Source organism: Barbatula barbatula (assembly GCF_947034865.1).
Source record: "Barbatula barbatula genome assembly, chromosome: 13".
Classification (NCBI taxonomy): Eukaryota; Metazoa; Chordata; class Actinopteri; order Cypriniformes; family Nemacheilidae; genus Barbatula; species Barbatula barbatula.
The window spans coordinates 24,105,064-24,125,063 of NC_136776.1; the positions used below are offsets into that span (position 1 = coordinate 24,105,064).

The window sequence follows — 20,000 nt, forward strand, 5'->3', positions numbered from 1 at the left end:
AGGAAAATCTCAAGAGAATCACAAACGAGAGCGCACAAACACTCACTGACCTACATATGTGAGAGAGAGAGAGAGAGAGAGAGAGAGAGAGAGAGACAGATAGAAAGTACCCTTAAAGTACATCACTTTATCAATTTTAAGGGTACTTTCTCTCTCTCTCTAAATTTGTTTTATTTTAAGGGTACTTTCTCTCTCTCTCTCTCTGACATTAATTGTTGCCTGATGTACAAGTACTGATTAGACTGATCGTGTTGCTATGGTAACTAAATTCCAGCACTACCACTGCTCTCTGAGCCACGCCCCTCTCTGAGCCAATCAAACGCTCTGGGAGACGCCCACTGTAATTAAACTACCTGCATATTTATACATTATCAGGGCGGCAGCCAATGACAACAGCTAAAGTGTGTGTGTGTGTGTGTGTGTGTGTGTGTGTGTAGGAAGCAGTGTTGCCATGGGCGCCTGCTGTCATGGGAACCAGATATCCTCCACCTGAGCTCAGAATAGTGCACTCAGCAGGGGGTGGGACTAATCATGCACCAACAGCCAATCAGAGAGCAGGAACCCTCTCTCATGAAGTGTCATTTAATCAAAGAAACTCAACACAACATGTGTGTGAACCCTCACACGAAACACCACTGAACACACTTTAACATTCAAATACAACACAACATTACACACTGAACATCATGACACTCTGTTTAACATCTAACACACACACACACACCTCCTACGCAACACATTTCCCTGCTGTCACACACAGACTGAAGCGTCTCATCTCCAACAAACACAAATCAAACATCTCAAAGAGTCTGTGAACAACGCAAGTGTGTGTGTCTGCATGTGTGGTTTTTGGTTAAAGCAGGAAACAAGATGACACACACACACACACAATGTTTCTTGGGTGATTTGTATTTATTTGTGACCTCTCACACACACACACATTCTTGTCATTTCTCTTCATTATGGAGCTCGTCCAGGAGGTCTGAGACTCCTCAAAGCATTAGCATGTTAAAGCCCTGCGGCCCGTCTCACACACACAATGGAGGTCAGAGTTTGTGCCACAGTGTGAGTCCACAACGAGGAATCATCTCTCATAACACACGTGTGTGACGGGGTTCACTTCACATGTATGAAGAATAAATCTGACTTTATGTGCTGATCATTCTGGACTTCTGTTTCACACACACAAACATGCACAAACGCAGTCAACGCACTCACACACACACACACACACACACACACACACACACACACACACACACAGTGTGTCTTAGGGTCACACGATTCACTCATGTGTGTGTGTGTGTGTGTTTGTTGGGGGTGTCAGCTCTCTTCAGAGTTTCTTGCCGTTTTTTATAACACACACACACACACACACACACACACACACACACGCACGCACACACACACACACACACACACACACACACAGTGAGCCGCCCCACCCAGCAGGCATTTCTCAGGCTCCGCTGAGGTCGTCATGACGACTTACTGCTTAACAAAAGCATTTCTCAACGGCATTATTCACACACCAGAAAAGAGAGAGAGAAGAGGGAGGAGGGGAGAGAGAGAGAGAGAGACATTGATGCTGGGGTTGTCAGGTGGTTGCTATGATGTTCCATTAATTATTTCTGGGTCAAATAAGTGAAATCGCACTTTAAGATGTAATACATGATCCGGTCTATAAGTTCATTCACACATTCAACGTATAATAAACATATCAAATGATTTTTAACAGAAAACACAGGTATGTGTGTCAGACGTCTGCTGAAGATCTGGGAAACATCTGCTGTTTTACATACATTAACTCATAAACATCTTACAAACATCTTCTAGACGTCTATATAACATCTGGTAGTGAATACGTCTAGCGGATTTATATGCAGACTAGGGCTGTGCAATATATTGAGGAACATAGCGATATCATGCTAAATAATGCGATATTCAGTATGCGATACGATATTCCTTTTTCTAAAATGAATTTAAATTCTATTAAATGTATTAAAGAAATTATCTAACCAACATATATTTCACATTAATTTAGGAAAAAGAAAGCATCACTATAACTTCTGAAAGTGAACAGCCATGATTTAATGTTGCATTAAACAAATCTGACATTTTGTAAACAAACAAAAATAAATAAAACACATTTCGCTCCGTGACGCTGATTGTTGATTGACCTGCGTCAGAACACACGACTCAGATAGATACTATCAGCATCCACATAAAACTTTCACCATGCATCACTTTTCCAAGAATTAAATAACTCATTTATCGCAAACCAATACGATATGCCCATGTGCGTTATTTCTATATATTGCACAGCCCTAATTCTGACATCAAATAGACGTCTCCCAGACGTGTTCCTCTCTTGAGTGTTATATCTCTTCAGTTCTTCAGATGTGACTGACCAACAACAAGAACCTTCTGGATTCATGACAAACATCTCAGACAGACGCCACCGTCTCTCTGTTCCTGCAGGAATCACTTGTGTGATAATCTCTCAATGAGATTCAGCGGAGATCTCGCACACGCTCACAGAATCATCAACATCGAAGCATTTTAAAGTGAACGTTTGTGACGTAAAGCATTTTAAAGTGAACATTCATTTATATGTGACCCTGGACACAAAAAAAATCATCTGAAAGCTGAATAAATAATCTTTTCATTGATGTATGTTTTGAGGATTTGACCGAGTTACTATTTAAAACTCTTGAATCTGAGGGTGGAAAGAAAATTCAAATATTGAGAAAAACGCCTTTAAAGTTGTCCAAATGAAGTCCTTAGAATAGCATATTACTCCCAGAAATCAAGTTTTGATCATATTTACGGAACATGATCATTACATTAAATCCTAATGATTATTTGCCATAAACTAAAAATTTATCATTTTGACCCATGCAATGTTTTGCTGGCTATTGCTTCCAAATTGAGATAACTCATCATTCATCATGTTTTTATTGTGTATTTTCAAATAAAATATTAATTTAACTCCACAATAAAAAACATGATTTATAAAAATGTTTAAAAACGGATCTCATTTTGGAACCAAACTCTTCAAATATTCCTGTGCTATTGCAGACTGGTTTTGTGCTCCAGGGTCATACATCAATCCCAGAATGCACTGCAACAAGCTCAGTGAACAACTTATGCACGCAACAATATATTTCTCTCTCGTCTCTCAGCATGAGCACTGACACACGCCTCAGCAGGTGTGATGCGAGCGGTGTGTTCTGCTCTCTGATTGGCTGACACACACAGCACCAGCTGTTACACACGTTTGAAACAAACACACACACACACACACACACACTAAACAGCGAATTGTGAATCTCGAATGTTTCTCTCATTTCAGTTGGATCTAAATGCATCTGTCTGTCAGAATGAAGAACAATCTCTCCTGCGGTCACAGAGCATCACATACACTCATCATGACTGAAGCTTCATCCGCTTCAACAGCAAAATCACTTAAAGCAACATTACTGTCCCACATTCAAAGCTCATGCATTAGTACTGACTCTCTCTCTTTCTTGAGGAGCAGTGGTCATGCATTATACATCACTGAATCAGCCTGGAAATGCACATGTGTCACGCAAAGCTTCAGCAGATTCTCTCACCTGAAACTGAGATCTTCATGGACGCCTCCAGCGGTCTGTTATTATCCAGAGCTTGACTGAGTCGAATCTCACCGCTGCTCTGATTCACAATCACCAGATCCAGCTCATTCCCGGCTTCGAAACTGTAACGGAGCTGATCCGACACGTCCGGATCGCTGGCCGGGATCCGTCCGATGACCCCCGACGGGAAGCTGTTGGTTTTATCCGTCACGTAGTTGTTGAATATAATCTGGAAGTTCTTCAGGACGGGGACGTTGTCGTTCTTATCGATGAGTTTGATGTGGACCGTGGCTCTGCTCACGAGAGGAGCAGACGTGGCCTGAACCACGATGACGTACTCTGACCGTGTCTCGTAGTCGAGGTCGGCGAGAGCCATGAGCTCTCCAGAGAAGATGTCCAGCTGGAAGACCTCAGGGATGTTTCCTTCTACGATCTGATACATGATCTGAGCGTTGCTGCCCTCGTCCGGGTCTGATGCTGAGATGTAGGCCACCACCAGACCGATGGGACTGTTCTCCTCCACGAAGATATCAAACTCATCCTTCTCAAACACGGGCGGGTTATCGTTGACGTCAAGAACCGTCACCTGAACCTCCACCGGAGTCTTGAGCGCCGGAACACCTTTATCAACAGCAAATGCCTGGAGATTATAGATGGGCGTGTTTTCACGGTCCAGACGCCGCAGAGATCGCACAATCCCTGATGTGGACTCGATGATGAAGTCTCCATCGCCGTCTTCTCCTCCCTGAAACGTGTAGAACACTCGAGCGTTGAGTCCTGAATCGCGATCGGTGGCGGACACCTGCAGGACACTGGTGAACACAGGGATGTCCTCCATGACGGAACCTGTGTAGCGATCTCGTAGAAACACGGGTGAGTTATCGTTTACGTCGTTCACCAGTATCTCCAGATACGTGGTGTCTGATTTCTGCGGGATACCGTTGTCCCGGGCGGTGATGGCCAGCGTGTACGACACCTGATCCTCATAGTCCAACTCCATCTGTGTGGTGACGGAGCCGCTGTCCGGGTCGATGTTAAACTGTGGGATGTTGTCGTCCATGAAGTACGTGATGCGAGCGTTCTCACCCGTGTCCTCGTCTGTGGCGCTGATGATAACTACAGTGGTGCCCACGGCTCGATCTTCATTGATGTTCACCGTGTAATGAGAGCTCTGGAACACAGGTCTGTGCGTGTTAGCGTCCGTGATGTTCACGTATACTTTGGCAGTGTCGAGGCGTGTGCCATCAGATGCCGTGACCGTCAGGACATACTGTCTTTCTAGTTTGTAGTCCAGCGGGAGGGCGAGCGTGATCAGTCCTCCGCCGCTCTGACTGGTGATGGAGAAACGGTTGCGAGTGTTTCCGCTGGAGATCTGATATGTCACCACGCTGTTAATATCCTGATCCACGGCGGACACAGTGACCACGCTGGTTCCTACGGCCGCGTCCTCATTCAGACGCATGTCATAGGACCTCTTCGTGAACTCTGGGTTGTTGTCGTTGACGTCTAAAATAGTCATACTAATGCTAGCGGACGAGGACATGGACGGCGTTCCGTGATCTCGAGCTTCGACGCCGAAGTTATAAAAGTCGACGCTCTCTCTGTCCAGTTCTGACGCTACGATGATCCAGCCTGTGCTGTTATTGATGGTGAAGGGAAGGTTAGGCGTGGTATCCGTGAGGTGATACTCCAGACGTGAATTATCACCAGCGTCAGCGTCTACCGCCTGAACATGAATGACTGAATATCCCATAGGAACGTTCTCCAGAACCGTCGCCTGGAACGGTGTGCTGACGAATATGGGGCCGTTGTCATTGACGTCCAGCACCTGAACTGTGACCAGGCCGCTGATGTTGGACAGAGGTGGACGTCCTCCATCTTGCGCTCGAATACGAAGCGTGAACTCTTTATTTATCTCATAGTCCAGCTGACTCACCAGATCCAGTTTACCGGTCTGAGCATCGATGTAAAACTGACCCCGGGTGTTACCGCTCATGATGCTAAAATGGACGAGAGCATTGTTCCCGCTGTCCATATCGGTGGCCGTCACCTGGAGGATTTCAGTGTTGGCCGTCTGGTCTTCAGGAACCTGAACCACGTAGCGTTTCTCGCTGAACTGGGGCGCATTGTCGTTATCATCCTCCACCACGATGTGCACCGTCGCAGTGGCACTGCGGGGCGCGGGGTCACGACCTTGGTCGTTCGCTTCGACCAGCAGCACGTAAGATTCAGTCGTCTCGCGGTCCACAGGCCCTCTTGTGCGTATGACGCCGGACCGGGAGTCGATCTCAAACACGACATTGGTCCCGGTGTTGTTTAGTAAATGATAAAGGATGTTTCCGTTAACGGGGGCGTCTCCATCTGTGGCACGCACTGTTAGAACCTCGTAACCGATCTCCAAATTCTCTCTCACGCTCTCTTTATAATCCTGCTGCTCGAACACGGGGTCGTGGTCATTCGTATCCCTCACCGTTACGGTAAGCGTGGCCATGGCGGTGCGGCGCGGCGTCCCGTGATCAACTGCCGTCACCCTGAACACATGAGTGTCTTTTGTTTCTCTGTCTAGTATCTGGGTGGTGGAAACGACTCCGCTGACCGGGTCAACGGTGAAGAGATTACTGGAGCGACTGTCAAAAAGGGCTTCCAGAAAATATTCCAGTCGCCCGGCATCACCCTCATCCTGATCAATTGCTTTTAAGACAACAACAAAGGTCCCGGTGGGTTGATTCTCTGGGACAGACACCTGATACATGGGAGGCTGAAACTGAGGGCTATTGTTTACGTTTCTCCTGCGCCGGTTCAACAGACCCGAGTCTGAGCGCGCGGCCCAACGCAATAACTTCATCAGGTGACTTCGAGTAAACGGGCCGCGACCCACGCGCCAATGCGCGTTCACGACGCGCGTCTGCGCGCCTCTCCGGCATCCCACGCAGCGCAGGTGAAACTCCAGCAGAGAGTCGCGAGTGAAACAAAGCGGCGCGGAGGTGAACAGCTGTCCATCTCTGAAGTGAAGCTCTGAAGTCCCGCTCACGTTACACAGAGTCTCGTGCCGCGGGTAACCAGGTAACACATCAGACACCCGGAAAACAGCCGAGCCCGCGTCCCGACACGCTGAACCTTTGATTAAACTTATAATTTCCACGTCCACTTTTCCTGTCCGCTTGCGTTGGTTTACACAGTTCCTGCCGTGGACGTGCACATCATACTGGCTGGTTAAAAGGTGTCTGAAAGAGGACGCGTCGTCCGCGCACTCCTCCACCGCGTACACGCTGAACGGGTTCGAGGGAAGCGCGTCGCACTTCAAGGAGCCCGAGAGCGCGAGCGCACCAGCGTGCGGGCGCAGGAAACTCTCCGTGAATCCGGGCTGGATGAGCTGCTCGAGCGCGCAGGACGCGCCGCTCTCCAACGCGACCACCGCGGCGCCGGGTCCCGCATCTTCACTCACATGAACGACGAAACAATCCGCGACCCACGAGAGTTTCCAGCAGCCGAAAACAACGAGCAACAAATGCCACGGAGCTCCGAACATCTCTCCTCAGTGCTGCGCGTTCGCGGCGTGTGAATTAAACGCGGTTATTCGCCTCAAACTTTGCGCGAGGAGTCTCCATGCTGATCCAGACACTGCGTCGAGCGCGCGCACACACATACACCTCCAGTGAGGATTGGGGGGGGGGGGGCATTTACATAAACCTGATTCAGAGCATCGGGGAAGAAGGGGTGGGGGGGGGTGAGGGGTAGCCTATGGATGGGGGCAGATCTTAAGAGGGCAAGCGTAACTGCCCCAGCCTGCACGAGCTCAAGCAATCCTATTAACATTTGACTGAGAACTGAATAAAAACAGTTTCTATTTTTATTATGTTAAACTACAGTAAGTACTAATGACATCTAATTGTTTAGATGTATATATGATAACACGCGTGTAATGAATCCATCAAAGAACGACGTTTTTAAAACACTTTGTTCATTGAGAAAACAAAACGTTACAAACAAGAATAAATGTTCAAACCTCCTTTAAATAATCATAAGGAAAAACACACATAATATATACAGTAATATAGACACAAATCAAAGAACATACTTACTATGATATGTCCATAATTCACTTTTATATTCTGCATTTATTCGCATCCACACAACGTTGTTGTTCTTTACTAAGAATGAGGAATAAACACACGAAACTGCAAAATAGAATAAAATATAATTACAAAGATAAAAGACGATCAGTCAGAAGAACACACTTCATCTACGAAGCCTTTCTCTTCTACTTTCATCCAAATAAAACATCTAGGAATAGAAAGAGGTCATTGACGGGTCAGTTATTTTGATGTTTTAATGCATAAAGTACATGTTTTATAAAAGGGTTGTAAAACATCTCAAATAAAACACACACAAATTCAACCCGCAACATTCACAGTTTAATCATCTAAATTATAAATCATTTATACGACATTGAGGAATCACTGACACAACTTGTTCAGATGTGTTTGTGTTACTGCAGCGCCTCCTGCTGTCAGCAGTGCGTCACTGCACATCTCCAGATATATTGTGCCATCACATTTACATTTATTCATTTGGCAGACGCTTTTATCCAAAGTGACTTACAAGTAGTTTATTTACAGTGTCACATTACTGCAGAGCGATCAGGGGTAAGGTGTCTTGCTCAAGGGCCCTTCAGTCATGACCTGCTGGCACTGAGATTAGAACCTTCTGATCATAAACCCAACGCTCTAACCACCAGGCCATAGCTGACCCCTATGAAACTGGTTGCAAGCAACAGGTAATGAGTGACACATTTCGCCACAGGGACGTGAAAAACAGGCAATGCGATTCAAATATAGATGTATAGAAGTCACCAAACTTCTCTCCCGCCACCCCACCACCCGTCCCCTTCTATCTCCTTCAGGCCACATCCAACACACTCACACACATCATCAACCCCTCCCTGCTCACCGGCACCCTTCTATCCACATTCAAACAGGCCAAGGTCACGCCCCTACTCCCCTACATTGGACCCCTCTACTACTGACAGTTACAGACCTGTCTATGTCCTTGCTTTAAATTTTGAAAGGGAGGTTTTCAACCAGGTGTCTTGCGTTCTATCCCAGAATGAACTACTGGATGACAAGCAGTTTGGCTTCAAACCACACTTAGACTGCACTGCTATCTGTCACAGAAGCACTGTGGCTGGCCAAAGCAGAATCCAAATCCTCTGTCCTGATTCTGCTAGATCTATCTGCAGCGTTTTACACGGTCAATCACCAGATACTGCTAGCAACCTGTCATCCATAGGAATCTCAGGTTCCCCTCTCCGCTGGTTCCAATCCTACCTCTCCGACAGATCATTCAGGGTGTCATGGAGGGGCTCGCTGTCCACTGCTCACCATATGATCACTGGGGTCCCTCAGGGATTGGTGTTTGGACTGCTGTTTTTTTCCCATCTACTTGACATCCTTGGGATCTACATCTCATTCTCGAAACCACTGTAGCAGCTCGCATAACAGCCTGCCTAGATGACATCTCAGCTTGAATGAAAGAGCATCACCTGCAGCTGAACCCGGCCAAGACAGAACTGATCGTGTTTCCGGCACACCCAACGGTCCAACACGATCTCACCATCCAGCTTGGTAATTCCACTATCACTCCCTCTGAATCAGCCAGGAACCTCAGAGTCATATTTGATGCAAAGATCCTGCCGATACGCCTTATTCAACATTCTCAAGGTTAGACCCTATTCTCACTGAGCATGTGGCACAACTCCTTGTCCAGGCCCTGGTCATCTCAAGGTTGGACTACTGCAATGCTCTCCTTGATGGTCTTCCTGCAAAGGCTATCAAACCACTTCAGCTGGTTCAAAACGCAGCAGCTGCCTCATCTTCCAACAGCCCAAAAGAGCTCATTTGACACCCATCTCTCTCCACTGGCTACCGGTTGAAGTATCACTGATGTTTGCCTACAGAACGATCACTGCATACTTTCACACTGTCCTACATCCCTGCTTTGGATAAAAGCGTCTGCTAAATGTAAATGTATGCATAAAAAGATAAACAACCAGAGAACTAGTGAGGTTTTGCTAACAGATCCTGACAAACAAGATGAAGGTTCAAATATCAACACAACAGAGATTTAAAATGTGACCATAGAGTAAAACTATTGAATTGTTTTGTTTAACACGAGCTCTCAAATGATCAGAAAACCGATGAAGGTTTCAGTGTCACAGATGATAAAGTAATTAAAACCTTCATAATCATGAGGAAAAAAATCACATCAGGTGCTTTTATAAAGCTGTGAAACACAAACACACAATGAGTTTTTTTGTGTTTTTATTGTTGCTGGAGGCTCCTAATACAACATAAACTGTTAAGCTATTACAAAAAACAAAAACTAACGAAAAAGAAATATAAACTGGACAAATAATGATGATAATCCACCCCGCAGAAAGCAAAACTGTGATGCTCCTAGATAGACAGAGAGAGAGAGAGCAGGAATATGTGTGCTGTTCTTGCATGACCACACAGACATTCACAACATGAACACACACACACACACTCGCACACGAACACACACACGCTCATCTGTGTGAAGTCAAGCAGAAAGTTGAATATTAACAGCGAGAATATGAAATTATATAATGGTCATAATACATACATGTGTATATTTATTTATATATATATTTATATAATCCCCTCTCGCCTCTCTCATTTCTCAAGTGTACACAAAACCAAACCAATAAACTTGTTCTTCTGATGAGCGGAGAGAAGCTCCGCCCCCCCATTGTGATGTCACTGAGAGCCAGACAGACGGAAACGACCAGCACTGTCTTAATACTACATGATCACAGAGCAGACAGACAGACGGCCAGAGAGACAGACAGGTGAGAAAAAACTAAAAGCGTTGTCTTTTCTCCTGTTGATGAGCAGACAGGCTTGAGGTGGAGAGAGAGAGTGAGAGAGAGAGAGAGAGAGAGAGAGAAAGAGAGAGAGACGGATGATTTCTAGCTTTGCAGTTTGCTGCGTTGGCTGAGTGCAATCAACAGATCGTTCTTCAGAGCCTCCTTCTGTGACTTATCCGCCAGCGTCTGAACGCTCCTGAACAACACAATAACACACAAATCAGATCTCAGAACCAAACAAGAAGTTATTCGTTCACTTTAAAGTAAAACTTTTGAGTTAATCATACAGACGCACTTCACATGCACAAGACACAAAACACTTGTTTATTTTTAAGAAAACATTATGGATTGCACAAAGATCCAAACACAGACTTAAGAACCTTATTCATTAAAAACGGGTGATATAACTGAAATAATCCTGAATCACAGAACCATCGCGCTCTTGTTTGGAGTTCAGATGGGGTTTGTGAGCACACACACACAGATTCATCATCTGTACCCAGAATGCACCAGCATGCAGTTAGTGTGGTTCAGTTAAAGGCACATCACGCTCACGGGTGTGCAGCTGTACCTCTGACCCTAGTCAATGTAGATCTGACGCTGCGTCAGAACCTGAGAGAGTTCCCGCTGCAACTGACGGTACTTTTGATTATCAGGAAGAGACTCAATAGATCTGCAGCCCGCACACACACGCAGAGAGAGAGAGGAAAGAGCAATGAAGACCATCGAAACAAAAGTGTGAAGAGATGACAGAGAGATACAGACAAATGGAAATCAAAGGAGAATGTGATGATTCTGGAATGGTTTTGTTTTCTTATGAAAGCTGCGTTACAGTCTCTTAGTTTGGAGAGAAATCAGTCCGTCACGATTCATTGAGATTCAGAGCGTTTCGTTTTTAAGTAGTCTGAGAGAAATATTTCTGTACTAGTGTCTGAATTCATCAAGCATCGGTTCTAGAGATTTAGTGAGTGAATCATTAGATTGAGTCATGAACTTTAAACATCATTTAGCTGCAGATCCAGTAGGAAACAGAGAAATGAATTGTAGTGTCGTGATCCGTCAGATACCAGCAGGAACCGCAAACACAACATCATTAAAATCAGCAGAAGAACACACCGCCACCTCCATCTGTGTGCACAGCAGAACGTCTCACAAACATCCTGATGGGAGAATACACACAACCCTCTCTCTCACACACACACAGTTGTCGTACCTCAGACCGTTGACGATGTCTTTAGTCTTGCCGAAATAAATCTCATTCAGGGTGGATCGGATCTTATTTTCCATATCCTGTGAGAGAGACACACACACACACTTGAGTGAGTCTGACAGCTTCTTAATGTGTTTAAAGAGAAATAGGAAACTGATTTGACTGCAAGTGTAAAGTGACTCAGTGAATATAAATTACAGCAATGGAGTGTGTAGGAGCACCTCACACATCTAAATCATCACATGTGTATACTGATGTTATTATTACTGCTGATTTAAACCACAAGAAAACAGGTCAGATCTCAGAACAGATGATTTACAGTTATATACTCAAGGAATCGACAGATATTTGATTCATGGTTTGAACACACTCAATATCTGCTCAACACAACACAAGTGTGTGCGTGTGTGTGTGTGTGTACCTCCACCAAGCGTCCGATGTTAGCAATGTGAGGAGAAGATTCTCCAACAGTCTCATCTTTCTCCATCTGAAGAGAGAGAGAGAGGGGGATTGGTCAGGTGTGGTCACATGACCTCTCATGAGTATGTGCTGAATCAGTTACTGTCACTCGTGTGACGATGCTAAACATAGACAGAGAGTCTCACTGCATAACTGTCATCATCTCACCCTGCAACAACCAAATAACTGCTGTTTCATTGCATTGTCTCTCTGTCTCACTGCATTGCCAGTCACTCTCACTGCATTGTCTCTCTGTCTCACTGCATTGCCAGTCGTTCTCACTGCATTGTCTCTCTGTCTCACTGCATTGCCTCTCTGTCTCACTGCATTGCCTCTCTGTCTCACTGCATTGTCTCTCTGTCTCACTGCATTGCCTCTCTGTCTCACTGCATTGCCTCTCTGTCTCACTGCATTGTCTCTCTGTCTCACTGCATTGCCAGTCGTTCTCACTGCATTGTCTCTCTGTCTCACTGCATTGCCAGTCGCTCTCACTGCATTGTCTGTCTGTCTCACTGCATTGCCAGTCGCTCTCACTGCATTGTCTCTCTGTCTCACTGCATTGCCAGTCGCTCTCACTGCATTGTCTCTCTGTCTTACTGCATTGTCTCTCTGTCTTACTGCATTGTCTCTCTGTCTTACTGCATTGTCTCTCTGTCTCACTGCATTGCCAGTCGCTCTCACTGCATTGCCTCTCTGTCTCACTGCATTGCCTCTCTGTCTCACTGCATTGCCTCTCTGTCTCACTGCATTGCCTCTCTGTCTCACTGCATTGCCTCTCTGTCTCACTGCATTGCCTCTCTGTCTCACTGCATTGCCTCTCTGTCTCACTGCATTGCCTCTCTGTCTCACTGCATTGCCTCTCTGTCTCACTGCATTGCCTCTCTTTCTCACAGCATAACATGTCGTTGTCACTGCATTACCAGTATGTATCACTGCATTAAGTCGGTCTCACTGCATTGCCTGTCTCACTACATTACCAGCAGGGATGCAAACTCATCGGGGTGAAAAAAGTCTGACCTGTCTGGTGAGGCTGCCGCCCAGGTTCATGGTTCCTGAGCCGGTTTTGGTGGTTTGCAACCACAGCATGACAGTAGATGTGAGTTTGTAATGAGCCGTGCGGCCGCTGGATTTCTCCTGAAACAACACAACAAACATTCATCCTCATCACGAACGTCAATCACAAAGATCTGTGTCATTAAATGTCAGAAGTGTGTTGATCAGGTGTGTGTTACCTGCACCTCCACCACATGGATGGAGTCCCAGCATCCCTTGATCTTTTTCGAGCCGTCTCCTGCCTTTTTAATGAGGATAACACCAGCAAATCCATGATCCAGATCCCACAGATAGACGGATGAAACCCCGCCCTCAAAATACCTGAAAGGAGCACAACAAGTCAATCACAGGCGGCTGGCCAATCACAGTGATTTCAGTCTCCTGGGTGTGTGTGTGTGTACTCACAGGTCTCTGTATTGGTCGAAAGCGTTGTTGGCCTCCACCTCGAGTTTACGGAGGCGAGCGGAAGGCATGGCGCCATCATCTATAGGAGGCTCGTATTTATTACTCCAGGGGGATCTAACATCACACACAAGAACACAATCTCATGTGACATTCAACAACAGTCCTGTTTGATTCACACTCACTAAACACATCTTCACCATTCGTGCACATTGCTGCAGTTGTGTAGTTCACAAAGAAATGACGGCAGTGTGGTGTTCTGACCTGTAGGAGTCGCCGTCACGGTTATAATCACACAGAAGATAATCTTTCCCCACCACTTTATCACGGGCGATTTTCAGCGGCTGATCCACAGACGACAGCAGATCTTCACACAGACTGGGTACCTGCGCACACACACAGATGAAATGAACGTCCTGCTGTGGAGGAAGTTAAGTCGTTGTGTATCTGTCAGACACATCTCACACACACAAAGTGAAGTCTAGTCCTCCTCATTAAACACATGTGTGACGGTGAAACTCTCTCGGCCTGCTGAGTGACTGACACACACACTAATGACACGTAACAACAACCCCCTCCCTTCAATAACACAGCGGTGTGCAAATGATGATCACTGACAGTACGAGCTGTTCTGCATCTGACTGAACGCTGCAAAAACAAACACAATCTCATCCTTCAATAAGAGATGATCAACTTGACACACACACGTGATGTAGAGGAACCCTTCTCAGAACAACACAACCTGTTTTCTTCAACAGAGAACAAACACAACACATGAAACACGTCGGTCATACGTGTTGTGTGTTTACAGCTTTACACAACACCAGTCACAGACACACACTCACCAGGTCGATGAGGTCACTGAGGTTCTTCTCGATCTGTTGTGGAGGCAAACGCCTCATGAGGTCCAGAGCACAATCCAACTGCTGGTCATTCTGTACAAAAACACAACATTAATCAACACAAGTCACACATTTATATCTGTCAACAACACAACTTTCAGACACTCCACCACACCAACACGCTCTGAGTGTCTGTAACATGAATGTCTTAAAGCAGTTGTGTAAGTGCTTGGATACACACACTTTGTGTTATGAGTTTTGACACACTGGTAGAAACACAAACTGATGTCAGAAGAACGCACACACACACACACACACACACACACTCCATCAGAGACCGATCGCTGAACCCAAACACAACCGCTCCAGTCTCAACAACACCTCCTGCTCCTGACACACACACTGTGTGTACGTGTGTGTGTGAGAGGTCAAAGGGCAGACGAGGAGGTGACCTGAGATTGAGACCACCTGCTCCGAGTCTGTTACAGGCTCTCATGTAAACGTTCCAGTGTGTGTATGTGTAAATATGAGGTGCTGCTGATGGAGAGAGAGGATATTCACTGTTAAAGCACAAATATTTAAGTTTGTGCGTTTTACAGCCCAGCAACACACTACACACAAACTCTAAACGCACAACTCCTCATCTAGATAAGAAATACTGCAGATCTGTGTCACGAGATTCTTGTTTCATTGTTCATTATACTACAATCCTGACACAGAACAAACATTACAACTACACAACATCACAAGAGGGAACACATGACAGACACACACAATGATAAACTGAAGCAGTTATTGTGATCACAAACACACTTCACATACAAAAACACAACACTAGACTGGTCTGCTGGTGTTTAATAATAATAATAATGTTAATTGTGGTTCCATTGATTGACACAAGTGTGTTATTGTGGCTGAATGACAAGATGTGTATATTCACATTCCTCAGTAAATCAACACTCAGATAGTGTAACACAACTCTTCCTCATCAAGTGTAAACAAAACCTATCTGTCAATGAAACACAACATGACAACAGTGAATTAATCTGACTGTTAAAACACAACAAACACTGATGCTGTCACAAATCTACACAAAACACAACAAACCTATACACATGCATCATTCAGTTGTTGTTAAGGTTTAGTGTGTTTTATGATGCTCAATGATGATGTGGTGTGTGTTGCTCAGAGTGTATAATAACGTGTAGTGTGTGTTGTATAGTACAGTGAGTGTGTGTTGCAGTGGTAATGATGTCTATTGTGTTACTGCACATGTCTTGTGTAGCTCAGTGTGTCATATATTGTGTGTTTTGTAGGGCGCACTGTACAGTTGTCTACTGCAGTGTATAATATGTGTGTGTGTGTGTTGTTTACGCTTTAATCCCAATGTGAAGTGAGTTTGTTGTGTGCGTGCGTGCGTGCGTGCGTGTCGGGTTCTGGGAGGCGCTCGGCGTCTCTTCCTAAAACGGGCATCGACCCAGAGCGCGCGAGCTCGTTCTCTTACCATGTCTGCGGTGTCTGCGGGTCTCGAGCCTGCGGTGGACTTCGGTTCGGTTCGATGCGCGCGCGTGTGTTTGTGTGTATACGGACGAGGTTCGGATCGAGTCTGTGACGGAACCCAGCCCTGTCAGCGCTTCACTTCCTCATCCGGGACACTGTGGGGGAGGGGCGGACACAACACGACAGTTTGCGCATCCGGGTCATTCCGCTCCTGCACTCAACGGGCCAATCCGTGGCGCTTCAGTAAGGCATGGCCAAATATAGAAGAAGAGGGGCGTGGCGCATACGATGACGGCAGGGGGCGACAGATCGCAGCTTCATTACTCAAATCAACGGTGAATAGTTTCAGTCACGTTATTTATTTACAGCTTCAAACAAATAAAGGAAACAATCATTAATCCAACAGCGTTCATAAATAAAATGAATTTTTGTTCAAAAAGCATTATCTAAAACACAAGACCAAACAATAAGGGTCTGGGTGAAAGATTGAAATATAAACTTTGATCAAATAATAAAATATGTCGACATAAATATTAGATTAAAATATAAAAAATTCAAACATAAAAAAATTACATTTTACACACGGGCACGTGAAAGAGTGATCAAAACACTGTATGTAAAGATGCACGTGTAGCCTATATACAATACATAACAAAACACAATATACATAAGAGATGGTTATTTTAAACCATTTATACAGATTTCGATTAAAACGTAAAGCAATACGCAAGACAAACAGCAGAGGTCTCGCGATACTTGCGGAACACGATGTCTCGTGCGGTTCCCTTTATAACGCGAGATTATAGCTGGACTCGTTTCCTGTTCCTGTTTATTTTTTATGCTGCTAAGAGACCATGTGAAAACTGAAATATAACCACTTATAAACAGTTTGTCTGACTAACCTATAAGAAGAACGATTTTATTGTGTGATCATAATTACAATAGCAAAAGCAATAAGGATGTTTTTTTTATATGTTTGTTATATTTATGACATGACTCAAATACATCAGCCTTAAAGGGACAGTTCACCAAATAATGACAATTCTGTCATCGTTTACTCACCCTCAGATTCTTACAAACCTGTTTAAATCTCTTTGTTCTGCCAAACACAAAGGAAGATATCTGGAAGAATGTCAGAAACCAAACAGATCTCATCCCCCTTTACTGCCATAGTATGGAAAATAACTACTATGGAGTCATTTATTTACCGATTATAGAAGTCGTAACACTGCTTTAGAATAAGACGTATAAATGCATAGCATCAGATATTGCTTTATTGATCATTATCTAGTGTTGCAGGTTCTCTGACTTGTTGAGTTTATTTCCATCAGTCGTGAGTGTGTTGTGATGGGTATATGAGCCGTTCGGACACGAAACCCCCGGAGCTTCATTCCTGTTCACTCTTCACCAACTCTGCAAGGATGACACACATCTTATGATGAATGTGTGTGTCAATCAAACTAAACAAACAAACTCACAACACTGCACACACGTGTGCTTCTTGCTGAATAGAGTCGAGATATTTCTTCTACAGACATTAATAATATTTGTTTCTTTATGAATTACGTAATGTTATCTTCAGAAGATCTAACTAGGGTGTGTGTTTTTATGATGATGTGTGTGTATTGTTGTATTGTGTGTAAGTTAGTACCGCTTGCATATGAGTGTGTTTTTGTGTGATGTACAGTATTTTTCAAGTATGTGATTGAACTTTGCTGTCCTGTATGAGATGAAATCATGGTGAGACAAGTGTGTTAGTCTGTGTGTGTTTGTGTGTCTGTGTGTTATGGTTTTGTTTGACATGTGTAAGTTGTGTAATAGGCGCAGTGGTGGGATTCTCTGAATTGAATTACAGGCTTTCAGATGTGGTGCCTCATGTTTCATGGGTGGAGTTCTTCAGTTCTTCTTCATCTCATGAATTGAACCCTATCGCCCCCTTCACACACACACACCAACACGCGTGTCTACCATAGATCACAACGAACTGTATACCTGCAAATCTACTGAAAGAGATGCTCCCAGAAGTTATATCCCTCTTCTTAGCATTATTAACTCATCTCTGACATTAGGACATGTGCCTAAAGCATATAAGGTGGCTGTTATAAGGCCCCTTGTAAAAAAAACATTTCGACCCTGGAGGTCTGTTATCTACAGACCTATATTGAATCTCTGGAAGTTCTGGAAAAAGTAGTCTCAACTCAATTATGTTCCTTCCTCCAAAGGAATGACATCAATGAAGATTTCCAGTCTGGATTTAGAGCGCATCACAGTACAGAGACTGATTTGATCAGAGTTACAAATGATCTGCTTATCTTCGTAGATCTTAGTGCTGCATTCAACACCATTGACCACAACACGCTCCTCCATAGACTCGAAAATAATGTTGCATTAAGGGAAAAGCTTTGAAATGGCTTAGATCTCATTTATCCGACCGTTTCCAATATGTAGCAATAAACAATGATGTGTCACGCAAATCGCAAGTCCAGTACGGTGTACCACAGGGCTCAGTCTTAGGGCCTATGCTCTTCCCATTAAACCTGCTACCTTTAGGAGATATAATAAAGCGACACAGAGTTAGCTTTCACTGTTATGCTGACAATACGCAACTTTATATTTCCTCAAAGCCTCATGAAACACAGCAATTCCATAGAATAGTGGAATGCATAGTTGATATAAAAAAGACGATGAGTAACAATTTCTTATTATTGAACAAAACAGAGGTGTTACTTATTGGACCGAAAACTGCCCTACGTAACAACCAAGAATACTGCTTAACTATTGACAGATGTTCCATAAAACTGTATTCGTCAGCAAAGAACCTTGGTGTTTTATTCAATAGTACTCTGTCATTTTAGAACCAGGTCGCCAAAACACCTGTAAAAGTTTTTCCATCTTAAAAATATATCTAAACGACGTCATATGCTGTCGGCATCAGATGCAGAGAAGCTCATTCATGCATTCATGACATCGAGACTAGATTACTGTAATGCACCTTTAGGTGGTTGCCCTGCAGGCTTATTGCAAAAACTCACGTGTAGATGTTTTTACACGTACAAAAAAGTATGAGCATATTAGCCCGGTTCTGTCAACCTTTCACTGGTTACCTATAAAGCATCGCATTAAGCTTTTGCCAGAGGAGAACTGGAATCCCCTGGTTAGGGGCTTCTCCTCCAATGTAGTTTGCATACTGTTTTGTACTGTTTGCCCGGTGTGGGGGGCTGCTAGAATGTTATAGTTTTATTTAATTAACACTGCATATAGGAATTTATAGTCTGTCTGATATTTGACCTGTGTTTTTACTTGTTTGTTATACATATATATATATATATATATATAGTATATATATATATATATGTCTCTCTCCTGGTCTCTCTCTCTGTCTCTCTCTCTCTCTCTCTCTCTCTCTCTCTCTCTCTCTCTCTCTGTCTCTCTCTCTCTCTCTCTCTCTCTCTCTTTCTCTCTCTGTTTCAGGAGCAGCAGAAGACTCTCATCATCAACTCCATCTGCTGCAGTTTGTGTCTCTTATTGAATAAAAGCTCAAGAGTTTGACTGGAGAACAGCCCTTGAGTGCTCATACCATTGTGCGTGCATGTGTGAGTGTGTGTTGATGTGTGTTTGTGCACTACTGAGTGAGTTGAACTCCTGCTGGTCTGGAATAGAAGCCAGATTCAGCACCTGCAGAAGAGAGAGAGAGAGAGATGTGATGGAGAGATATGAGGAATCAAACAAGACCTCAACATTTATACTGATGTAGGCCAAAAACACACAAACACACAACACAACCTCTAAAGCCACAACACACTGTGTGTTTAGAGCATCACAGCTGTGTGTGTCTGTGTGTGTTGTTTATGTGTGTATGTGTGTGTTGTTTGTGTGTGTTTGTCTGTGTGTTGTTGCGTGTGTGTGTGTGTGTGTCTGCGTGTGTGTGAGTGTGTGTGTGTGTGTGTCTGTGTGTGTATCTGTGTGTGCCCCGTGGTGCAGCAGAATGTGAGGAATTTTCCAGAATGCTGGAGGTTTATGACAAACAG

General features: G+C 44.4%; 2 protein-coding genes across 3 annotated transcripts in view; both read right to left on the bottom strand.

The window, feature by feature from the left end:
* celsr2 (cadherin, EGF LAG seven-pass G-type receptor 2) overlaps positions 1-7,146 on the bottom strand; it is a gene marked incomplete at its 5' end in the record, with an annotated part of 17,870 nt that extends 10,724 nt beyond the window's left edge. The window contains 2 exons of the mRNA XM_079471950.1: positions 3,199-3,248; positions 3,618-7,146. Coding sequence (XP_079328076.1) covers positions 3,199-3,248; positions 3,618-7,146 — 3,579 coding nt within the window. The remainder of the gene's footprint in view (positions 1-3,198; positions 3,249-3,617) is intronic.
* Positions 7,147-9,920: 2,774 nt separating this feature from the next.
* On the bottom strand, positions 9,921-16,138 carry capzb (capping actin protein of muscle Z-line subunit beta). 2 transcript variants are annotated; one of them, XM_079470654.1, is made up of 9 exons: positions 15,977-16,138; positions 14,476-14,565; positions 13,895-14,016; positions 13,634-13,747; positions 13,408-13,549; positions 13,193-13,309; positions 12,138-12,203; positions 11,720-11,796; positions 9,921-10,702 (listed from the first exon to the last, which is right to left on the bottom strand). In XM_079470654.1, the coding sequence occupies exons 1-9, from the start codon at positions 15,977-15,979 to the stop codon at positions 10,609-10,611; spliced, it is 825 nt and encodes a 274-aa protein (XP_079326780.1). In that variant the 5' UTR covers positions 15,980-16,138; the 3' UTR covers positions 9,921-10,608. The 2 variants fall into 2 exon arrangements, with proteins under 2 accessions (XP_079326780.1, XP_079326781.1); XM_079470655.1 differs by lacking the exon at positions 9,921-10,702 and adding an exon at positions 10,995-11,179 and having other exon boundaries at positions 15,977-16,129.
* Between the last annotated feature and the right edge of the window lie 3,862 nt (positions 16,139-20,000).